Source organism: Micropterus salmoides, unplaced genomic scaffold, assembly GCF_014851395.1.
Source record: "Micropterus salmoides isolate LMB-PRFRI ecotype aquatic unplaced genomic scaffold, ASM1485139v1 Ms_hic_scaffold_2, whole genome shotgun sequence".
Lineage (NCBI taxonomy): Eukaryota > Metazoa > Chordata > Actinopteri > Centrarchiformes > Centrarchidae > Micropterus > Micropterus salmoides.
The window spans coordinates 17176152-17201813 of NW_024041150.1; the positions used below are offsets into that span (position 1 = coordinate 17176152).

A 25662-nucleotide genomic window follows, 5' to 3' on the forward strand; every position below is an offset into this window, starting at 1 on the left:
TTTTAACGTCATTTTTGGCCTACATGGAACCGTCCATGCAGGCTTTGGTCGGCTTCACTGTTTCGACAGAATGCAGGAAAAAATGAGAAACAAACAGGACACTCACCATCAGCCGGGCTGCCACCACAACAGAACTGACTGCGTTTGCCAGTGTACTATGACTACTCACATTGCACATAAATGCAAGTATGAGGCCTTTGGATTCACAAGGTTAATAACTTTACAGCCATACCCAATTAATGCAGTTCCTACTGTTTGGGACCACATTATTTAGAAATGTTAGAGGAGTTATGGAAATCACATCTCTATACAAACGGCGTAGTCTTTGCCCTAAAATACATGGTTTCAACTGGACACACGTACCATCTCCAATTCTGATGAGAGGCGTGTTGAGGAGAGCATCTCACTTCTTCTCTAATCAGTCACTAATTAAGGTATATATCTATACTCCTTTTCTGGTAGAATGATTAAACTAAGCATGATAGCCTTAATCATAATGTGTTGCATTTAAGTAGAATTTGATAAAAGATTATATTTGACATTAAAATCAAATGGATTTTTTATTTTCTTAGGGAGGACTCCCAAGGGAGCCGCGCCGACCCTGACCCCTGCCGTGGGTAATGTGAGATAGCTTCTGTTATGACTTGGTGCTTTATAAACAAAATTGTATTCATTTGAATTGAAGTAAGAGTCACTTCTTCCAATACCGAATCTCACTCCAAACTAAATTGAAAAGTTGGCAGCCCTGTGTTAGCACATTTAATGCCTGTTTGCCTGCACAAAAGGTAAAGGAGAAGAGCTGTCGGTACAAATGCAATACAAATGCAGATAGGTTGAAAATATCTGAACATTTTTGGTCAATGGGAGATTCAGCCAGGCAAGAACTAAAGGAAACTGTGTTGAGAATTTCTTCTGAGAGCACAATTTGGTAACACATCAAGTCATTCCGAGCAACTGAATCCCATTACTGCACAAAGGACACAAGGAAGCTCTATTTAAAGGGGAACTATTAAAAAAAATTGTATACAGAGATAGGCAACAAAGATTGGAAAATCAACCCGCAAAAACAAAGCATGTACAGAAGGGTGTTTCACATTGAGTTTAACCTTAATTTCTACATGACCAAACAAAAATGACCACCATGAGGTATCAACAATTTGAATAGATTAAAAATGAAGACCACCAAGCACAAAAATTGCTTGCCAGACAGCATAAAGAAACTCGAGCAAATTGAGCACATACAGTCTAACACTAAATGACACTAAATACGCAGAATGTGGTGTGAGAGGGAAAGTAGTGGTTGTGCATCATCCAGCACACACTAGTGAGAGTGGCAAGAAGAGATAAGCCATAGAGTGTTCACGAGCTGGGACTTCATGTAGTCACTTTCAAGTCAGATCATCAAAGGCAAAGGGAAAGATGAAGACGGAGAACTTGTTTGCTGGCATAAGATCAATTGGTTTTGCTATGTAAAAGAGGCCCTCAAGACAGTTTACTTCAAGTATGGGCTCTCTGACCAGTCTTTAAGAAAGATGCAGGTGGCACAAAGAGTAGCCAGAGGCAAGCTATATGTCAAAACCCCTCAGCAGATGTACGAGTCCTCCAGGAGTCAGCGCACAGAAAAGGCAAGACTTGCTGACACAAAGAAAAGCACGCCACAGTGTGATGAGGACTTTTATAGCTACTTGAATGTGTCAAAAGAACACAGTCCTAGGACACAGCAATAAATGATAAGGACAATCCAAAACATTTATTTATATATATATATATATATACAAGCAGAAGCATTTAACAAAAAAACAAACTATACCAGTTGTTTTGATAAGTTACATAGCCTAGATTTCTTTTTTGTTGAAAGCTGCTGAGCATTACTTCAAGATAAATCCATATCTTATCTTTTTTTCAGTGTTGATTGAAGTGCAATTGATGCACTTTAATTAAAATAAATATGTTTACAATTGTTTACTTACATCTGACCACATGTAATGATAGCCAGCTAGGCTGTGTAGTGAGTAAACCTTCAATGCTAGCGGCCATGGGCTTTAGTCTCCTTTGTTAGCGTGTTTGCCTCCCATACTTGAGGTGAGTAGTACAATCTCAGGGAGAATCCTCACGCATGTTCTGCATTAGTCTATCAGGAAAAGGTTTGTGATTAAAAGGTGCATATAACCCTTCTCCCAACTTTAAAACGTGTAAACGTGAGGCGCAGAGGGAGAGATGTGAGGAAGATACCGCATGAGGTGGAAGCAACAGGTGTATGCCTCTTTTCTGAAAACAGCAGGGAGTTATGTTATTGCAGCTTGAGGTAGACTTTGGAAATCCCTGGTGACCAACTGAACTACAGGTGTGAAAGCAACCAAAGGGGCTGAGCCCAAACCGATATCAGATCCTGTGATCATATTGTGTAATTAGATTATGCTAACCCCCCCAAAAAAACTCTCAGTACACCAGCGTTACAATCATACAAATATATTAGTTTGTTTTATTCAATTATATCCAATAATACATCTCCCTTGATTTTGTGTAAGTTATTATAGAAATAAATACAGATCATATTGCAAATGCAGAGACAAGAGTTTGGGATAATAGAGTGTTGTGGGGGGGGGGTTAAGGGGTTAAAGAGTAAATATTGGGTAAAGACTGTTTCTTTGAAGGTGTCCAGTAAATGATTGGCGCATGCATGCTTGTAGTCCCGCCTGTCTGTGATCCTCTACCTCAACCCAGGAGTTTCAAACTACAAGTCCCTTGCCTCTCTGTAGTCCTTTTTCTCCAAGTGATCCATGGGTTTGGATGGCGTGTAGTAGTTGTGTTGTTCCACCATGCCAGCAACAGGGGGAGTTATTGCACCCGAACCACATTTGCATGGATATATTTATATATAGAGATATATAGATATATTTTTTGCCCCATTTGTATACAAAAATAATGTCATTGTGGCTTTGATAGCTGGAAGACTGAAGCACTCTTTTTGCATTTGGAAGACAACAAGGAAAGTAAGATTATGGTGATTTCCTTAAAATCTTTTCCGGAAGACTTTGTCACAATAACTTGGATCGTCCATGCAGTACAAAGAGGAGCAAAAAATAAAAGAATCAAACGTTCAAAAAATCCTTCAGTGGTCGATCACAGAATCACACGCACACAGGTGGAAGATGTGTGTGTGTGTGTGTATGTGTGTTTGAGGGAGAGACAGACGGTGAATGAGCAGTCGGCGAGCCAATTAAATCTCCGTTAACAGATCGAAGGTCAGAGGTCAGTCAGTCGGACTTTGATTGACATGTGAGTGCTGGAGGATTGTGGGAGATCAGGAGGAAGAGGTTTGAGACCCCACAGTCTTGACATAAATAGTTTTCCTCTCTTTATAGACTGAGCTCCATTGTTCAATATCCCACGTATGTGATGGGATAAAAGACACAGATATACATTTAAATGGCAAAATAAACACGTTGAATCAACAAACACGCATGGACAAATCAACAAAGATTCATTAAAAGGGCATTCAAATGGAAACCAATACTCAGAATCAGAAACTCACAGTACTTACACTGAGAAATAGTCAAAACACAATCCATACTCTTTTTTTAAAAGAAAACACTTGAAAAGGTGGGTAATAAAGACATTTTAGTATAGAGTACAGTGTAAAGTCACCACTAAAACATTGTCGGTGCATTAACTTGTGAGAGGTGAAGTCCCTCCATGATCTGTTGTAAAGGTCACCCCATTTAGCCACATCTGCGCTGGCTTGGTGCAGGGTGCTGTGTGAGCAATGCAGATGTGTCCAGGGACTGTGGGTGTGTGCTTTTGAAAACACAGCCTGATTTTTCTATTTTTTAAGTTAATATGTTGGTTACTACTATCCAGCACGTGACATTAGGTGCTCGGTCCGCCGATTCCGACATAAAAGCACTTTTTTACAAAGCAGCTAAAGAAAAAAAAAAACAAGAGGCAGAGAGAGAAAATCTGTCCGAGCACGGCGTCACTCTTTTTGTCACGTGAGCCGCTCTCTTCCTCCCTCTCTTTTTTGTGTTTTCTGCTGCATTGCAGATGTGGTGAAGGGACTCCACCTCAAAGTAACGCACATACACAGCAACCAAGCTCACAAAAAGGGCAAAGTCTTAGAAAAATAAAAGCTCTAAAAAAACACACATAATTCGTTTCTATATCAATATTAATCCTGTTTTTTGTTTTCCAGACCCTCCTAGATAATGTGGCTGCACCTTGTTAATGGAGTTTATTGCTTTCTGCCCAAGGACTCGTGCTCATTGATTTGGCCTCTGATTTATCATCTATTTTTCTCTCTGCCTGATACTTTATTCCCTCTTCTTCTTGGATACACATAATGGACATACAGAGATAATCACAACAATCACAGTTACACAACGATTACGCACAAGGACCAAAGCTGATGAATGAGATCTAGAAAAAGCACACACACACACACACATACTGCCTCCAGGTTAAAGGGATGTTGTGTTTGCAAAAAGGATTAGAGAGAGGAAGTGGAACTTCAAAGGGAGACTGTGAGTACACTACAGTATGTGACACATGTCTCTCTCTCTCTCTCTCTCTCTCTCTCTCTCTCTCTAGCTGAGTCCTTCACAACCCCGGATGACCCTCTCTGCAGTTGTAATTCGCTCAGTAAGCAGGGAGGGCCCTGACTCGGAAGAAATGGGAGGGAAGGGAGTCCCCAGGGAGAGAAGTGTGCGTGTGTGATGTGTGAAGTGTGCCGCTGAATCAGATATACATCATTTAACCCCCTTCGATATCCACACACACACACACCTCCCAACTTTTTTTTTTTACTCCAAAGACATGGTGATGCCAAGCCCTCCAAATGGCCAATATTTAACATTTAGAGCTGAATCCAGAGATTTATCAGCTAGTTACAGGCGATGTATTCAGCCATGGGACGGTTTCACTAATCAAACATGTGTTCAGATAGACAGCGGGCGAGATAAATGGCAATCTTCACATCCGGTAATTCACACAGAATCGCTTGAAGTGAAGCCTGAAGGCCGCAGAGCACACTGGCTGGATTAGAGAAGTTGATTTCAGGCTTCACAAAAGACTAACAGCAGAGAAAAATGGGAGAGTAAGAACACCGCAAAGCACGCAAACGAGTCTGTGATACACACACATACACACACACACACTCATGCAATCATGCGAACTGTCTGGGAAGGTAGAATTATATTTTTTTAATTCTACCTTTCTGCAAAGTGAAAACAATAACGCTGCAAACAGAGTGGGATACACATTTTCAAGCTTCCTCTTTTAAAAACTTTATCTCTATCTCCTTACCCAAATATATTGTTCAGAAGTACTCGAATAACAGGTAACATCTAATAGGATTAATCTGATTACAAAAGATAATATCTGTTACAGTTTCTGCCAACGAATTACAGTAATTAGATTACAGAAAAAATAAGAGATTCAAAAACAGCATGGGCACAAACATAAAATGTTCCTGTCTGATGGATAGTTAATCCTGGTTGACCAGCATGGGGATGACTGTTGCAATAAGTCAGTTCGCAAACTGGAATAAAAAAGCTAATCTATCAGCATTTTCTACAGTGGCACAATGAACAGATGATGCATAGTTGCATACTAATGGCCGATGCAACTATAAGTGGCTGATGGATCATTTGTACTGTTCACTCATAGTGTGTTAACTGAGATACGAATCCATCACTAGATGTCAGTGTTGACTGACGCTCAGTCATGAGATCTGATGGCTTGGTTTAATAGACTCTTGATTCTTGTGGCTAAAGTTTAAAGTCACTTAAACACAGAGTTTGAGGCAGGAAATGAGATGATTGTAGACCTACACGTACCACAAACAAATGAAGTCTATATGCGTGTCCTCTTATCTAGAAATGCCACCTCGTGTGCGATCATTTTTTTCATCTGTACAAGCATACGCACCAACAGAAAATAATTTAAAATACTTTTTAGCTTTAAAGGGACTACCAAGCAATTTAGTATTCCACTTCCACAAAGTTTGGGGACTTAAAAAAGAATAGTGAAAGTTATAGCAGCGGAGGGCCGACATTTCCCACTAAGCAACCCATCTTTCATTAGACCCTCCATGCCCCCTAAATGCTCACTTATTTGAATCCCCATACCTGTTAAAACATTTGAGCTCAATCCAAACTTGATGGCAAGGCGAATTTTAGATGCATGATGCAAGATAAAAATGTTTCTACTTAAGCACAAAAAGGAAAATAAAGGAGAGAGACTGGAGGTAAATCACAGAAAATAACAGGCACGCACTTACTGCAGACGCGGTCGGTTGCTAGCTAGCTTACAGCTAACATAAGTATAGCCAGTACAGTAACAGTCCAGTGGTAAAATTTGTGCAAGTAACGTGAAAGGCGAAAATTTGCTTCACTTTCTGTCTGAGCACACCTGTACAAAGCTCATTCCGGAGCCACAGAAGAAATTTTACAACTGTTGTAAAGTGACTTTCATGTGTAAAATCAGTGGATGTTACATATCTCTTATCTGAACTTTATCTAAATTACATAATTACATTAATTACATCATTATTTTCACAGTCCACATTAATAGCTTGAACTAAAATTTTAGCCCTTAACTCTCCTTCACAGCTCTTTCTTTCTATTCAGACTCGAATTCTGAAAACAACAAATATGGCGCATACTTGAGAAAATATTGCAACAAAGATTTCACAGCCCTTAAAGTAAATATCACAGAAGTCATGGCTATGTCTGCTTGCTGAATTCCTCTTTTCCTCCCATCTCACAGGATCTCTCTATCTTGTCCCAGACAGTCTTCATTCTATTCTAGCAGGCAGGAGCCTCACTTAATTAAATATTTGTGTAATTACTTTGCGAATAGTACTCAAACATTTGGTTCTGGATTTAAAGATCCATGGGGGTGAATGGTCATACACAACAACCTGAGGGTCTATTTAACAATTTAATTAAGGTCTTTAGTGTGTAATTGAGGTTTTAACTGTAGCTTGTGTTGAATAATAAATAAAAATAATGGGTTGCAATTCACTGAACTGTAACTTTCTTTTCTTTCCTCACAAGTCCTTCATTTTAATTTATTTGTTGAAGTGTCTTTCTTTCTACTTTTGATCCATCCTTACTTCCTTTCACCTATCTTTCCCTTCAAACAACCTCTTTTCATTCTTCTCAACTGCTGTCTTTCTCTCTTCAGAAAAGCACAGGTGAAGTTTGCTTCATCTCTCAGTTGGCAGATCACTTTGCTTCAAAGCTCGCCTCTTTTCTTCACTGGTTATCAGCTATTATTATTTACAACCACAGGTTACAGGGGAGCAGAGGATTATGCATTAAATGAGAAGTGTGTGCAAATGTGCGTGTGTGTGTGTGTGTGTGTGTGTGCGTGCGTGTTCAGGGAACACTCCACATTACTGCAGTTCTCTCATAAAACTCTTTTTCTTTTGCTCATCACCACAAATTATTAAACATCTTTGGTGCGTATGTCTCTCTGAGCCCTGATCATAGCCTCTGCCTCCTGAACACACAGCACCCCACGCTTCCCACAATACATCAACATTAGGCAGAAACAATTACCCTGCATGGCATATTGTACCAACAAAGTTTCGTATTAAAAATGATTGCTTTTCGTGTTGAATGGGAAGAACAAATTGAAACACATAAAAACAAGAATAGTGAAATATTATCAAAAAAATAGTTCCATTTACCAGGAGAGTCCATCAGAGAAACACAAAAATGTCAAATCAAATAAATCACAGTAAATATCTATCTTTCCATCTCCTTTTTTAGAATCATCATCCTTTTGATGTGCTATAGCCAGGACAGTTTCTTGCTATATGCGGACCATGCCCCCGAAGCCACCAGGGAGGCCCTTAAGCTACCATTTTAGCCTCTTTATTGATTTTTTAAATTGTGTTTTAATTAAAATGACCGGGTGTAGCCAAGCACCCTCATGTGTTGAGTGAACCCTAACCCTAAATATCCAAAAATCTATAAACGTTATTATTAAGATGCTGTGATGGATAGGGGAGCTGTGTCTGTGTCAACAAAGTCATCATAAGACCATCACTCAATGATTGAGGTCCTATTGTTGACCAATGTATATTGTATTTCACCTATTAGTTAGCCAATGTGCCTTTGCTGCTGTGCACACAGCTAGGCTAACAAGTAGGTTGGGGATGGAGGGGTCTAACTAAAATAAGGTCCACTAGAGCAATGCTAGCTGGGTCCTGTCCAAGCATTAGTATATTTTTAAATAGTTGCCACATTGTCTAATTTTAGGGGTTTGGGGTTAGTGTGGGGAGGGGGAGTAGCTGGGGAAATCTCCAGAATCCTTTAATGCAGTATAGTCAAATAATTCTTCTCACTTTGAGTTTGTGGCTTGTGGATTGCAGTGTTTGGGCTGTGTGTGTTGACAGATAATGATAAATTGCAGCGCCTCCAGTAGAGAGTGATAGCAAGCCGTGTTCAAATGGTGTGCCTTAAGCTACAAGTCTGTAATGTAACGTATGTGGTATTACAATATGAATAATACTTGTTGATAAATTGTGTTGATTAACTTAAGAAACTTTGTCAGTCTGAAATAGTTTGGCCAGCCCAAACAGAGCCAGAGGGGAAACCAAGTCCATCTTCACTACCTACTGACAGACAAGCACTAAGTCTATCTTCAGCAACTGCGGACTCACGAGCGCCACACCCTTCTTTTGTTCAACCAATTGATTCAGGTGATTGTCCCTCAGTTCTGTCAGAATCAGTCAAGACAGGCAGCTTCCATCAACATTGTCTATAGAGGAAATTAGTTAATTGGGAAAAGATAACGCGGATCTGGCTTACGTACTCGTGAAAAAATGATGGACACACAACCCGCATGGAAACACAGAAGGATTTGGAACTGCGCCTACAAACAGGCAGAGAGATGTCCTTACCCGCTTGATCTCTATCACACAATCTCTAGCGGAAAAAAATCTTGCATGGAGGGTGTCTGCAAACACGTTACACCAGCAACACAATGGAAATTTCTTAGGAGATGCTTTCCAAATTTGATGCTGTCATGAAGCAGCACATTGATCGTGCGGAGAGTGGGCAGTTCAGTCATTCCAGCTACTTTGGAAATGTGATCCAAATAGAGGTGATTGCTTCAATCACCTCTCAGAGTGGACGTAGCATGCAAATCAAGCAACACTTTCTAGGATTACTTGTGGTTTTCCGAACAACAGTTCTTGGTTTCTCATCTTTGATTCTGAACAGGGTTGAGTAGCTAAACATTCCTTTTGACAAATACAGAGGACAGTCGCACGACAATGGGGCCAATATAAAGGGGAAGAACAAACGTGTTCAAGCAAGACTGCTGGAGAAAAAATCCTTGCTCAGTTAATGTTCCATGCGGGGCGCATACATTGAATTTTATGGTGGCTGATACAGCAAAAGGGTCTGCAGATACCATCAGCAGCACCACAACAATGGGCAATCTTAAACGACCATATGACTTTGACACTGAAATCCTGGAGAGCAATGAGGCGGTAGAGCTGTGTCAACAGCTCCACAGCATCGACGCTGTGTGGTACCAGGCCCATAACAGAAGGGAGGCACTGTTGGAGGTCAAGCCACAGATACCCTGACCAAGGTTGAAGCACAAGCTTTGGCAGAATAGTTTCAGTCATAACCTTTTCCATATGTGCACAGTGGTATGGTATGATATCCTAAACCAAGTAAACCATGTGAGCAAGATCCTGCGGTCTGAAGGCCTCTTAATGAACAGTCTCGCTGACAAGATACAGAGACACTGGCTTTGCCGCTCCTCTGCTAAACACAAAAGTGAGGAGATGAATATGTAGGCTGTACTTAAAGAAGATTAGACACGCAAGGAAACACCATGAAGCCCCAGACAAGCCTGTCCGAGATGCCATGAAGAGACTACTACTACACCACTGAGTCATTAAAGGAAAGGTGTGAAACACTGGGTGACTTGCGAGCCAGATTTGGAGTGCTGCTTGACTTTTGACTTGGATGGTGAGGCATTTTCCAACCAGTGTGACGAGCTCTGCAGCACAGTAAGAATTGGAAATAAAGATGGCATTGTTGGTAAGGAGCTGGCTCTAGAAATGATTAATTTCCCAAGTCTTTGGATGAGCTGACTCCACTGGACCTCACAAGAAACAGACCGAAAATTTTCATGAAGAGGGCTTATTGTTACATGTTTATAGTTCCACATTAACGGCAAATATATATTATTGGTATGCTATGTGTTTTTATCATTTGCACTTTTATATGGATGCTATGACCCCCCCCCCCATAGTTTAACAAAAGAGGGTCCTCCAAACAACTTCTTGCATAGGGCCCCCGAAAAGCTAGAAACAGCCCTGGCCACAGCTATCTATTTAATTATTTATGACTTTGGTTATTTTCCCACCTCACAAAACAGTCACATTAATCATAATATATTAAGTTTCAATCGTTATAGTACATATATAAGACATTGAACTGACAAGTAAAAAAGGCCTGAATTCCTTTGCATCATAACCAAAGTGTCCAGGATATATTTATGGTAATTCATCTGAACAAGTTTAGAAAAAGATTAACAAAAAAAAGTTGGGGGAATTTCAAGAGACATATTTAAAAAAGGACGGTCAAAATCCATGCAGCAGACGTCAAGATACTGTGACTTTTACTCCCTAGTATGGGTCAAGCTTAAAAAAAATACTGGATCTTACACTCCCTATAGCAGTTTGATGGCATATTTCATTGGACACTGCCTGGTAAATACCCACATCTCTCTAACTCCACACTAGAGTTCTGTCTCCCAAGCCTGGAAATTTAGCTTTCTTCAGTCCTAACCCTGCGTTACTCAAGTGCTGTCAATTGAGTCATTTTCTCTCCTCTCTCCACGGAAAAACAACTGTAGGCTGAGAAGTATTTCCCATGACTTGTGAAATGTGTGGAGTGCCCCTTTAAAAACTGTAAAATGTTTCTTGCATGGGGACAGTGATGGGGTGTCATGGAATCTAAAGAAATTGTTATATATTTTTTAAAATTCATCAGAATTTGCACAATAGGGATGTAAAAATAAACATATTTCTGTTTTTTAGACAAGAATACCACATTGAGTGAAAGAGGGTCCACAGATACTGTGTGGGCCTTGTGGGTTTGTGCAATGCATGGCCAGCCACAGTGAAAAAAACCAATTACAGTGCCAAGCTACACAGTCAGGCTCCATCAGTACCCCATCACACTGATGATATCCTCATCATCTCCCACAACCTGCATTCACACTCGCCACCATGTCGGCGTGTGTGTGCATTTGTGAGTGCGTGTGTTAAGTATGTTAAGTCGTGACATAATTTTCTGTGGTCGTTGCTCATAGATATCAGGGCGCTAAAGTGTGTGCACAACACATACACCTTTGCGCGTGTGTATGTAAATGTCAGTGTAATAATGAGTGTGTGTGTGTGTGTGTGTGTGTGTGTGTGTGTGTGTGCGGCTATGCAATGTGCAGAGGGAGCTCTCGGCCCCTCGTTTGAGGGGCGAATGATTATGCCCCAGACTCCATTAACAGAGCCAAAGAGGACAGGAGGGGTTTTCTTGTGCCGCAGAGTGGAAAATTGAGTCTGTGTCACAAACTAATCAAATCAAAGGTGGATGGAAGAAGGGAACACACACGCACACAAACATACACAAGCAGGGCTGACAAATATCCAGGCCATCTCACAAAGTTGCTGACACACAGAAGATGTGGACTGAGCAGATGGCTGCAGAACAAAAGTCTGCAAGGGTCTCTGTGACAGTGTCTGTGTCAGGCTAACATTAGCATGGAACCCTGTGGGGAAATAAAAACACAACCCATTTGTAAAGTGTGTGCTGCAGAGGGACAGATTTGACCGCCGCACCCGTTGTGGTAAAACCAGGAAGACTTTGCTCGGATATTTGGTTGACTGGAAGGGTGCTGCTGATGACGGCTAAAAGATGAGTGGGATTTTCTTCCAGCAGGTTACACACGCTGTGGTGACATGCTATATGATGCTAGGAGACTGTTCACCTCTTCATGGAGTTATTGCTTTTAAATCCCAGGCTTTGATAATCACAGAGGTTATTAAATAATAAGGTAGAGGGGCTGGTGTGGATGGGGATCTGTGAAGGTAAAAGGGGCTTCCCAATGGCCAGCTCCACTCTGCCTGGACCTGCTCCTTTTTTCTCCAACTTTAGTCCAGTGTATTGTGGTATTAAGAGTTCCCAGGGGGTCAGTGTTGCAGGCAGCAGGTGGGGGGTAGCCCTAACAATCCTGTTCAGGTGTCCACTGGCGCCCAGTGCCCCATGTCCTCCACCCGTTGAGTCTTTGAGCGCTAGGAGGAGGAGGTTTTGGTTTTGGATTGAGGGTCCTTCTTGCCATTCTGCAGCACAGGTGAGTCACTGGAGGTCTTGGGTGTTTTCCTGGGTGGACTCTGCTCAGCGACGTCATGTAGAGAGGGCTCCCTGTACATGGCCACTGGGGAGGGAGAAGGTTGCAAAATGTTAAGACTGGGTAAAGACGAGAGACAATATAGGTGAATAGGGTTGGGTATCGTTTAAAATTTTACGATACCAGTACCAAAACCAGTACCCTTAAAGTGATACTGATACCAATAGAGTACGTCATTCAATACCTTGCATAAAGTGCCACCTGTTGAAGACATAGTAGTTGACTGGTAGCATATTATTATTTTTATTGTTGTTATGGACAAGCAAGGTGATCTATTCTATTTTTTTCTTGTTTTAAATAACTGTTAAATAATAGTATTGGGAAATTGTATCACATCCCCCTCATCCTAATTAGTTCATCCTCACAGGTATTATTTATGCAGTGAAAGACTACAGCTTGCAAATTTTTTAATATTTGAATGAGAGAGGAAATCATACACATAGTGACGTTAACAATGTGCTTATTTAAAATACAAGTTCAAATAGATGACACTGGATTACTCCCAAAATTTGATTTTAAAGCTGCACCAATTAATATCTTAATATGAATAACGGATCGAATGATTATGCGTAATGTAACCGCTCTTTTACAATGATGAAAGCAGTGTGCGAACTATACCATGGCTTTCAGGGGACCTCCCTTTTTTTTCACTCTCACCGAGGGCGAGGGCTGGCGGGTGGGCAGACTGATTCTCATCTCAGGGCGTCATATACCGACGATTTGAGAAAGAGTGACAAAGCGTAGTTATTTGACGGTAGCATCTGTGTGTTTCTATGGGACGCTACAGACCCGAAGTGCTAGTTAGCTAGCGCTGGCTAAATGTATGCATGTCGACCCGATAACCCTACCTGTTAGGGTAGGGTAGCAAACGGGGGCGTTTCATACGGACGCTGAAGGGTACCTTTAGCATAAAATCCTCACGCCTCACGCTGCCTGAAAGCGTCAATTATGACGCATTGAGATGAGAATGTGTTGCAATAGCTGCAAGCATGTAGGCCTGGGCTGTATGTGAACGTATCAGGCATGTTTTTCTTATTATTATAATAAGAAAAATGTAATTATTAATATTATTATCATATGTAGCCATTTTTATACAATTAGGCTTCACGCAACAGCTTTTTGCGACCTGACCTTTCTTTTCTCCGTGAGAGGGAAGAATTTTGAGAGCCCCCAGCTGCAGTAGGCCTACTGCATGGATCATGCCTAATATCCAGTGAACGATCACGAACCGTTTACAGCACGTCGGCCGTACTAGCGACACAACCCGTACCAGTAGTACCGACAGTAGGTCGGACCAGGGACAGGAGATCGAGGAGCGACTGGCCCGCTGCGGAGTCTGACGCTCCTGAATTTATGCATGGATCCATGATGATAGAGAAATATATATAAATTATTGGCAATAAAGCCTGCTGTCAATATTTTAGACTAAAAAGCATTTTTCTTTCAGACCATTATTTTGTTTTTTACAGCCCTCAACTTCACTTTTTCGGTACACTTTCTCAATCTCATCAACCTCAAATCCAGCAGCAGTAGCAGGAAAGCTGTTTGCAGAAAAAAATAAACTAACTGTACACTACCGGGTACAGTTAGACAAAGTTAACTACTGGCCCACAACCACAGTGGAGTATTTAATAGCTAAAGAGCCAGTTATTTTCCTTAGGAGGTGTGAGACAAAACCACAGTGACTATTGGACTTCAGGTGGACAGAAACATGACTCTACTGGATGTGCGAATAAGAAACTATTTGCTAACACTTAAAGCATATCAACTTTATTTGTCAGAGTTATGTTTACAGCTTATTCCACTGTCCCCAAGTGGCTAACAAAGCAGTTAATGCAGCTTTATTAACTACGCTCCAAACGTTTCCTGGTTAGTTAAAATAAACATTTGGGAGTGATATTATCCTTTTGCCATTTAATGCCCTAAACATTTGATGCCAAGTTGTACTTTCTTGGCAAAAAATCTTTTACATAGAGTAAGTGGTGTGTTTTACATTTCCAGCAAAGAACATCGCACTGGACACAGTGTAATGACAATGGCAATGACCACAAAGCATCTTACACTAACACTCACTGGTCCCTGCCTGTGGAACATCTTGTACAAGATATATTAATCTGTAGTACCTTCAATGAGTTTGGGCAGGAAGTGCGCAGCTCCCTTTGTCTTCTTGACTCGGTTCCCTTTCATGACCTGTCCATCTCGGTTGATACCGATGTACCACGCCCGGCCCGACTGGGTCTGTCTGTACAGGATGGACGAGTAGGTGACGTAGTAGTTTTCAAAAACACACTCCTTAAACTTACACTCCGGCGTGAAGTGTTCCTGAAAAAAAACACACACACACACACACAGACAGAAGCACACACATCAGGTCAGCGGAGAAGAATAACACATTTGGATTAGGATTTGGATCAGCCATTTTTTTATCTGTTCTGTTTTTTTATACATGTTTACTCTCCAATTCCACTGGCTCAGCTGGGAATGGGAGGAAATGGGCCCCACATTTCATTGTGACAGGGTTGCAGGAGCATTTGTGGCTGGATCAACAAACACACACACGCACGCACGCACACACATGCAGACAAACACGTGTACATGCCTATTCGCCACATGGACGAAGTGCTTCCAGAGCTGGAATATGCCATAACTCAACAGGGTCCGGTTTACCTGTAACAAACCACAATCAACCAGATCCTTCACCCCCTCCATAGCTTGACGACCCCACTGCCAGCCTTCAGCTCTCTCTCTCTCTCTCTCTCTCTCTCTCTCTCACACACACACACAGACATAGACACGAATAGTTCTGCATTATACAATACGTCAACATCGGAACACCCCCCACCCTCCTCAAATCCCTCTCCCTCTCGTTACTGCTCTCACATATTCCCTCCTTGGATCATATTCTGCCTCTCCTTCTCCACTTCATCCCCCCCATCCCTCCGTCATTTGGTAACCTTGTTGAGGAACAAACCAATTTGCAGGATTGATTTGGAGCCTTGATGTGACGGGTGAGCAGAAAAGGCCTGAATAAGGAGTTTGCTCTCTCTCTCTCTCTCTCTCTCTCTCTCTGTCTCTTCTTGTCTGCCACCGCAGGCGCAGGGCCTTAACGCCTGCCTATATCCATTGTACCGCACATAAACAAGCTAATTACATTGACTGTATCGCCCATTCTTTAATTACACATCCATTCACTTAGGCAGCCATTCATTCCCTCACCCACCCATTAACTTAGCTCTAATAGTACACAGCGGAATCCAAACGTCTGGAGTCTCTTGGAAGGTGTAATCAGATTGCTATCATTAACCGTGTTTGCACTGCAGTGTGTTGCATCTCATCTTGAAGCCTGCTTTGTACAGCCTGAAGTTCATTAATTGATTAATTACGTGAATTAAACTGAATCTGGCCAAATGAGTAATGTGTAGCGTGATGCATGTTTAAATGAGTGTGTTTACCAATCCATGACGAACCTTGTGCAAAGGAGGTCTTTTCGATTAGCCATTATCATCCTGGGCGCTAGCAAAGTCAGATTTTCCAATTAAAGACAAAAATTTGGGTGGCCTTTGACACTGTTTCCTACTAGAGTAGTTCATTTATGTTTGTGACCAATACAGGTACTCTACACACTTGAAAGTGTATTCTGATCTCCAGTATTTTTAGTCTACAGTGTTGACAGCAAATAAATAGAAAGAAAGCTTAAAACTTCTCCACACAGAGGTTGATCAGCTTTGATCATTACGTATACATTTGATACCTTACTTTCTGCCCTCCGAGTGATCATGCATAAGAAGACAGCTCACAATACAGTAGATTTCAAATTCATGGTTAAATATCATATGCTAGGAGGTAAAATATGGCCTCCAGCAGTGTTAATACTACTTTTCCCAGTAACTAGTAGTGTAATGGATTACTTTTTCAAAACAATATTGTTATTATAGTTACTAATCCAAGTAACTCTGCGTTACTGCGTTACTGAACGCACCATCCTTGACGTGAATGTGCGACTGCGCTGCAGGTCAGCGGCACTGGAGCTTATGTTGTTCAAGTCAGCTTTTAGCCAAGAAGCTAATGGAAGAATGGAGAACGAGGGAGAGAGACGTTATTTCCACAGCTCTCAGTATCTACTGGCATTATTCTGTCACAGCTGCAAAGAACATTGTTCCTTGTTGAACACAGAATTTCCCCTTGTAAAACACCTTTAATTAATATTTCATGCAATTTAACTCAATTTAACTGTAATGCTTAGCATGATACTACGCTGACCAAACCACCCAGCAGGAAAAACAAGACTTACAAGGAGCTTGAATGATTTCATGTGCGCACTCACCTGACAGGGGAAAGTGTATTTGCAATGGTCTAAATACTTCCAAAACCTTTTATCAATATACTTCTTACATCTGGCATTTGTAAATATTTGACAAACAAAGTAACTCCTACTGTATAGGACATGCCAACCATCATGTATCAAAATAAGTTCTAATTAAGTCTTTTCTACACTTTTGTCCTGGCCAGAAGCCAACCACATGTACTTAGTCACAGACACACACCCAGGGTGCCATCAGCAACACCGCTTTATAGGATAACAGACTATTAAGCAGTCATTTATAGAGACACATTATTCCCACAGCAGACACACAGGGGACAGATGCACATCTGTCTGCACAGTGATTACTCTGACTAGACTTCAGGCTGATTTCAGACCGATCACTTCCTCGCTTTCAAACATCTCTTCACCTAACAAAACACTGAAGCAGAGGCTCCACTAAATAAAAGCAGCAAAAGCGACCTGTCACCTGATTCCAATTACTGTCATTCCCCCTCATCTGAAAGACAAACCAGACTTTATAATGAGTGCTGCAGTTCCTGATGTGTTCAGCAGGGGCTGCTCCAAACATGCAGGCTGTCGGCGGCTTCTGTCACTTCCCCTGCTGCCGTTGATGCTCCAAAATTAACTCGCGTCTACTTGCCACTCCACAATGCTCAGCTCTACCCAAAGAGCCCCTTTGAGCACGCTAAAAACCACTCGAGTCATACAACAGCCACAAATCCACCCAAGGATTTCTTTCTGCGCTGCTTTTTATGCGCCAAACTCCATGCTGTTTTGTATATATTAAGTAGAATTAGCTGAAATGACCCATTATGTTGCATTTTAAGGGCCTATTAGCAGCTCTAAAAGTTGTTTTTAACTAACTTCAGAAAGAGATTAACTTTCATTTGGCCATGATGCATTTCTACAGCTTTTCAATGTAGGTGGAGACCACTCAGCAGGCTTACATCAAAGTATTTGCCAAAATAGATAAGAAAAATAAGAGAATATGAACAGAGACAGTAAAGAACTGACAGAGACACACCCCCTAATCAGATCAAGTCAGAGTCAATAGAAAGTATCTGAGACCAGACAGTACATTTACTAAAATCCTCTGTTCCACATAGATAGTGTGTACGACGAGGATTGCGTGTGTGTGTTTCTGCGTGTGTGTGTACATCCACTCATGCGTGTCTGCTGTTGTGACAGGGAGACATGACGGATCCCTCTTACATCAGTGGGAGGCCGCCCGGCGCCAGATGACATGCATACACACACACACTCACACACACGTTCACAACATCAACAGTGAAGGATGGACCGGTAGCCTCCCTCATCATTCACTCCCATAGACAGGAGAGAGAAAGAGAGGGACAGAGGGAGAGAGAGGGAGAGAGAGGGAGAGAGAGGGAGAGGGGACAAGATGAAACAAGAGAAGGAGGAGGGGAAATGAAGTGGGGGGGAAAGACGACAAAATAGATGAGGGTGGAGACACGGAGGATGTACAGTAGGATTATTCTCCAGTAATGATACACACACCCTTGCCTCATTTCCATAGGTTGACACTTAAAGACATTATTCAGCCCTGTTCGCAGGCACACCGCTGCTATTAACCATTGCGCTCATCTGGGGAATTGATTCTATGTAAGACCTCTGTGAAAAGTCAGTAGGCATTAGTCCAGAAAAAACCTGGATTAGGCTTTGATTGGACGCACGACGCGGCCGACGCAACCGAGCGTGAAGAACTTAAAACGATTTACAAGCTGCAATTGGGCACCCACAGGTTAATCCAGGGGCTTTAAGTCGCAGACACCATTCGACCACATCCAAGAGGACAAATGTATTTCACAGCGTCGATAGGGCACATGTATGAATGAGCCTGTGTGTGTGTGCTCACACGTGTGTTTGTCCTGTAGGCCTACATGACTCAAGAAATGCACGAGATGCGTTACTGCTGTCACACCTATAACAACTAACTGCTCGCTGGGAGGTTGGATGGCCTCGTTCAAGCAAAATAGGCTTTTGCAGGTCAGTGTCAGCGTGTGCAATTGATCGACTAGAGAGATATAAGCTTCAAATATGGCAGAGGTGGAAAGATGCCATTGTGCTGTAAGTCACAGCTAAGTCTCAAATCATTGAAGTCAACTCCCAAGTTAGGACAGGTAAGTCCAGGAGCAAGACCAACAAGTCCCAAATAAAACCCAAGTGCTTTGTGTTTTCGTGCCTTAAACAACCTTCTCCAAATGTAGTGCCGTTACTTTTTTTTCAAAGAGTAAATTTACAGAAATAATAGATTTTTCCTTTATTATTTTCAAATAAACTTTTAAATACAAAATGCATATTCCTTTGACACAAGTACAATCATTTGTCATCTCTGAGCTAAATAATTCACATGCAGTGGCCGAATGCCCCTAATTATATTACTTAAATGCATTACTGGGGTGCAAGTACTTGACTAAAATATTTCCATGTCATGCTACTTAACGCTTGTCTAATCCACATCATTTTAGAGGGGATATAGTTTACTTTTTAACGGCGCTTCATTCACTTGTTTGTCATGTTAAGGTCAACAGGTCCCGTTTGCTTCACAACTTCAAGTCAGTCCACTGACTGTCTGTCAGATCACATCTTCAGCCTCCCTGTCTCTCCCCCATCCCTCCTGTCTCTTCATTTCACAATCCAATAAAAAAGTAACTGCTGTTAAAATATCCTGCGGGAGGGAAGAAAAAAGTTTAAAGGGATGGCTCGGGTTATAAAAATATATGGGATTAATCATGTTTTCTTTCATCCAGAAAGCACTTGCCCCAGTGGCTTTTTCTTGTGGCACTGTAGCAGAAGCAGTTTGAGATTGAGATTGTGAAGAAATCAGCTTTATTGGCCACCAAAAGACATTTGTGTGATGCAATTATGTGTACATAATTTTCTATCATAACGGTACATTGAGAACGTCTGAAGATTGGATAAAAGTTAACATCAGTGCCATTTGATGTTATGCTACAGCTGTGTGTTATTTAGCGTTAAATAATAAAGCTACGGGGAAAACAGAACCAAGAAACAGTGGGATAATCCTAACAGTGAAATAAAGTGTCCCTGCATGGTGAATGATGAAATATTTACCTGCAGATGCAACTCTTGTCAGAAGGATAAGAATCAGCACTAAAAGCACACGGAGCAAGGTTAGCCTTATAAAAGCTTGTTTACCAGCAAAACTGATCATTATCTGAGCAAATGAGCAGAAAAAAACAACTTTAATTGAGGACAAACAGCTGAGGAAGCATCACAGGAGCTTGCAAAACAATTGTCTAAAGATAGGAGTAATTATCATTTATTAATTTATGCAGAACATGTAGCCCCACTGGCATTCTCTGTAGTGTTATCATCAGCACTGCTCTTTCAAACTCTTTGCAGAAACCATCGCTCAGCATTTAGAGGACTCAGAAACGGTCTACATAAAAAGCTCCATTTCCAAGCCAGCATTGTGCTCTCAGGTGGATAAACTAGCCAGCTCGAGTTTCAAAAAGCTTTAACATCTGCAACCTTTAAGTGAAAAACAACCTCTGTCATTCAAAGCAACTTTGTACGCTCGAGTTTTAAAAGCAACATTTTTCCGGTTGACTTGCACTACAACTGGTAAGCAGGGTTGTTATTTCACATATGCTTCCCTCTGAAAAAGGCTTGTGCCATCTTCACTGTGGTGAAGTGTGTGTGCAAGTCTGCTCTGTTACTGTAGGACAGCACACTGCAACAAAAGAAATGACAAGAGGGGCAAAAGATTGTAGTTCATATTCAAGCTCATTTTAAAGGCCCTTTCAGTCTCAATATATCACAGGTTTGTTAGCATGTAAACTATAACTGGGTTTGATTCACAGTTTGACTGAAATGTATGCCTGTGTTTGCAATAATGACAGATGTAAACAAACCTTTATGCAGCTGTTATGTGTTAGTCTGCATCAAATTAGTGATTCTGGGAGTGGCAGGCTCTAATACAGTTTAGAATTGTGGTGGTTGGAGACCCCTTTGTTTATATTTATATAAGGGATTGATGAAATGTATTTACTCTACATTCATGAGAGCTTTTACATTTGGTGAGCTGTGCTTTCCTAGTCAGAAAATAAGCACAGGAAACCCAGTTTTGGTGTGAGGCTGTTTTGTCTGATCCAACGTCGACAATCAACTCAACTTTTAAGCCGAGGTGGACAGGAAGTACTTAAGCTTGTAGTTACTCAACTCATGACGGTACTATCTGTTGAATAGACCATATTCCTACACATAAGCCCAACTACACCGTGCACTGTATTACCCGACAGATCAGCTGTTTTGTTCAGTTACAGCGGCACAGCCCGCAAAAACACAATGACGCACCAAGTTTGAAATCTTCAGTCAATGAAGTTTGATTTCAGTCTGATCTCACAACTTTCCTACCCAAACAGCTGATCTGCCATGTAATACAGAGGCACATTTGGGCGTGGGAATGTGTGATTTTCGCTGAAAAAGGCTGTCAGGCAGCAGGGTAAAGCAGTAAAATTATTGTTAATATAACTAAAGCCCTGGATAAATTTGCTTTTTAACAATGAGACGTCATTGTCCACATATTTGTCTGCGTACTTTGCGTGCACAGGGAGGATTAAACGTGAATCCACTAGGGGGCAGACCAAGACCGGATTATCTCTCGCCAACACCGGATGATCTTCCTTGACAACTTCCGAATTTGCACATCGTAAACAAACCAAACATAGCAACACTCGAGGGGGTTGTGATTTTAATGAGACATCACAACGATCTTGGCAATTGCGTACTAGGTCCAGGAGTTTTATTGTAAACATCCCGCCAACAATCTCCTTTTTTTTTAAGTCTGCTACTGACCCTCTTCTTCTTCTTTTGTGTTTAATGGTGGTTGGCAAACCACCGCCACCACCTGACCTACCAGTCAGATTGACATACTACCCCCCGTTCATGTGCTGAATTACATCTTGCCGATGCGTAGCATTAATTCCTGGGGATGTGCACAACCTACGCTCCAAAGGAACGCAGGATACGTGTGCTAGCCATCTTGCGAACGCGTAGTTAAAAGCGAGTATGTCCAGGGCTTTACACTTAAAGCATATTTACGTGGCTAAAATAAGTTTTTTTCCGCTGCCACTGCCCACAGCAGTGCATTGCTTAGCTTCTCTGCTGGGACTCTTTGGGTGGGCTGGCCACTGTCTACTGTCGATAAAACAGTATGTCAGTATGTCGTGTGTCTTGAAAAGTAAGACAACAGTGATTTTTGAATCATCCGACAGTCCTCCCAGCTCACCACAAATCAAACAGACCTCACAACAACCTAACCACTGGCTTTTAAGGTCTTTTCTCTGTCTTATTTCCACCCCTCGGCCTCTCAGTGCTCTTGTGAACTCTCATGAGTGAGTTGCTGACTGACAGAGGAGAGAGAAACAAAGTTTTAAGCATTACAGAGGAGAGGGGTCCTCATCTGAGCCAACATTCTGGCATTTACAGGGATACCCTGAGGAGCGCTGGAGCTCGACCAGAAAACACACCCACAGACACATGTACACCGAATGGCAGCTCCTGCATACACAGGCAAGCGCATGAGAGAATCTGTCCAAAAACACATGTGTAAACAGACATGTCGATGATGTCTGACAATTGACTAAACGAGGCACACGCATGAAACAAACTTTTGACACAAACACACACATAGACATATGAATGGATACCTCAGCAGACACACACACACGCACACAAACGGTAATGGGAACAGCTGGAGAGGGTGCAGGCGGGTGCGCAAGGGGGAAGAAGCAGAGAGGGAGGTAGGGCGGGAGGGATGTCCTCTGCTTCTCACCTTGACTGCCAGACCCTCGCTGTGCGTTTGGGGATTTTCCAAAGGGAACCAGAGATAACCTGCCTTACCTCTAGACAGCATTTTTCATCTACTCCTCTCTTGTCTTCCCTTCCTCTCTGTCTCTGTCTCTCTTCTTTTCTTATCCTCTCCGTCTTCCCCCATGTTTGTTACCAATGCCTTTCTCAAGGCCACATGTGTCTGTGCACTTTTGCAGCCACATCAGAGAAGGAAGGTGTGTTTGTGTGTGTGTGTGAGAGAAAGACAAAGGGGGGTCGATCAGAGTGCGAGAAAGGAGGGAGAGCAGAGGAAAGGAAACAAGAGTGCTGACTCAAAGAAAAAGAGACAAGCGGTTTCTGACTCGATGGGCGGGTAAGGAAGGTCAGAGGAGAGGAGTTGGAGGCAATGAGTGAGTGTGCGGGGGAGTGTGTGTGTGCAGGCAGCTCGGTCCTCTCAGGTCAAACTGAAAGAAGCCTTTGTTTTTAAGCTTTGTTGAGGGAACTGACTAATTGCCAGTTTGCCACCTGTCAGGTGTGTCTGTGTGTGCTGATGTGTGTGTGTCGATGAGGAATCAGGGACAAGAAGTACTTTCGTATACTAAATCCTTATATTTAAATACTATCACTCCATAAACAAATCAAAGATGTATTATGTCAGAAAACATGAATAAAGTGCACAACACAGAATCTACATTATACATGGCAGTACTTGTGGGTATTGTAGACATGTGAGGAAAATGTGTCAGGAGGTCATTCACCAAAATCTGAGGAAGACCTACAGCAACTCTGACAGAGAGCAAGAACTGGGTGAGTGTAACATCTTAATAGAACCCATGAAAACGGAGGTGCAGAGAGGTTGTCCGCAAAGTAAGGGCAAGCTCCGCTCCAGGACCAAGCAGCACCTCGTACAAAGTGTACAAGAACTGTCCCAATCTCCTGCTGCTTCTGTGGAAGATCCTGCGAGTCTTCTGGAGAAGGGGGAAGATCCCATGATGGAGAGTAGCTGAAGAGGTGTAGATCCCGAAGGAGAAAAACTCTACCCTGATACAACAGTTCAGTTCAGTCCAGTTCATCATCTCCCTGCTGTGTACAGAGGTCTTCTTCAGTGTCATCTGTGCACTAACCTGGCAAAGAACAACTATATCGACACAAGTCCAGAAGGGTGGCATTTCAGGGGTGCCAGGCTGTCTGGAGCCCACTGCTGTGGTGACACAGCTCATCAGGGAGGTCAGAGAGAACACAGGTAACCTGTCAGTGTTGTGGCTAGACTTGGCAAATGCATATGGCTCCATTCCAAGGGCTGGTGCAGCTCGTACCGACCAAAATTCACGTCCCCACCAGAGTCGCAGACCGCATGTGTGTTTCTTCAGGGTAAATTAAAATAAGGTGGAACAAGGTGGAGATCTGCACCATCACAGGGTGCACTATCTCTGTGTACTGTCTCCCTAGCCATGAACATACTCACTAAGTCTGCTGAACCAGAGTGCAGATGGCCTAGGATGAAATCCGTTCAATGGCAACCACCCATCAGAGCACTAATGGATGACTTTTCAGTCAGATGCGTTTTAAATCGGCTAAATCAAGATCTTTGGTGCTGGGAAAAGTGAAGGAGTAGGACAATATCAAGGGTCAATATTGCAGGCACAGACATCCCAATCATCACAGAAAAACCCTTCAAGAGCTTAGGCAAGGTTTTTGACAGCTTTCTGAGGGACACCACATCCATCCAGTCGACCCGAAGTTAGCCTTTCCTACGACGCTCCAAGCCTGGGTGTATCAGCATGGCATTCTTCCCAGAATCCTGTGGCCCATCCTCTTCTATGCAGCTTCAATCTTGACAGTTGAAACCTTAGAGAGGAGGGTCAGCAACCACCTCAGGAGACGGCTGGGGCTGCCAAAGAGCCTGAGCAGCATTGCAATCTATGGACACCACAGCACACTGCAACTGACCTTCAAATCCTTGGAGGAGGAATTTAAGGAGTTAGAGAAGTGGTACAGCACAGGGAATCGAGTGAACCCAAGGTGGTTAAAGCAGGGATCCAAGTGAGGACTGGCAGCAAGTGGAAGACAAAGGAAGCTGTTCAGGAAGCAGAGACAAGGATGTGTCACAAGATGCTTGCGGGAGTGGTCACATGAGGTCGAGCTGGGCTGGGATCCTTTCCAACTCCCCAAACAAAGTTTGATAACTGATGACAGGTTACTTGCATTTTTACACAGAAAGCTGCTTTGAACAGTCGGACCATACCGTAAATGGTGACGCCTGCATGAAAATTGGTGGGAGTAATGAACTGAGAATGTAACAATGCACTAGCAGAAGGGCATGGGAGAAGACAGTATTCAAAATGCTTTATGATGAAGGAAATGCTTATGCTTAGACATCAAGTAAAAATGCAAGTATTTCGGTGAGAAACACTGGATATAAGAATAACTATTATGACAATAATCTTATTCTTAAAAATCCAGGACTGAGTGCTGCCTCACTCTCCAAGGTGCTGATACAGCTGCAGGAAGCAGTTAGGGAGCTCTCTTTCTCCTGGGCCCACATCAGTGGGAGACTGCTGACAGCTGTAACTTTCTGCCAATATCATGTCATATCATTAACTTCACCTGTTTCCTAATGTGTACATATGGACATAAATATATATTATATATATATACAGTATATCAATGTCATGTGGCATGCAGCCCCGGGGAAAGCCGGACCCAATTTCTAACCAGCATGCCTCATGTTAAGTCCAGCATGCATCACGTTAAGTTAGCGCTGTGCAGCGCCGCATTAAGGCATACGGACCTAATGTGTTGTGTCTACAGCTGGTTTATGCTGCCCTCTAGTGGCCAAAACATCTATTGCAGGTTTTACACGACTCTTCTGCAAGCAAGCTATAAGATAAAGCAAAAATTATATAATGTACAGTGTAACTTCTTTGGAAGAAGCTATCTTGGTATTCTCAGTAACATATACATATCATGGCAGAGGCTACAAAGAGACCGAAGAAGACGTCAGAGAAATCAAGGAAAAGAAAAAAAAGAGTGTGCCTGAGCAAGAGACCAGACAAGAGTAAGTATGGGAATATGCTTTACCT

The 25662-nt window shown here is 42.3% G+C and overlaps 1 protein-coding gene across 1 annotated transcript in view; it reads right to left on the reverse strand.

Moving 5' to 3' along the window:
* Nucleotides 1-2609: 2609 nt before the first annotated feature.
* LOC119911899 (fibroblast growth factor 14-like) overlaps nucleotides 2610-25662 on the reverse strand; it is a 46072-nt gene continuing 23019 nt past the window's right edge. Inside the window, exons 3-4 of the mRNA XM_038730879.1 lie at nucleotides 14562-14760; nucleotides 2610-12465 (exon numbers count right to left, since the gene is read on the reverse strand). Coding sequence (XP_038586807.1) covers nucleotides 12323-12465; nucleotides 14562-14760 — 342 coding nt within the window. The 3' untranslated portion in view covers nucleotides 2610-12322. The remainder of the gene's footprint in view (nucleotides 12466-14561; nucleotides 14761-25662) is intronic.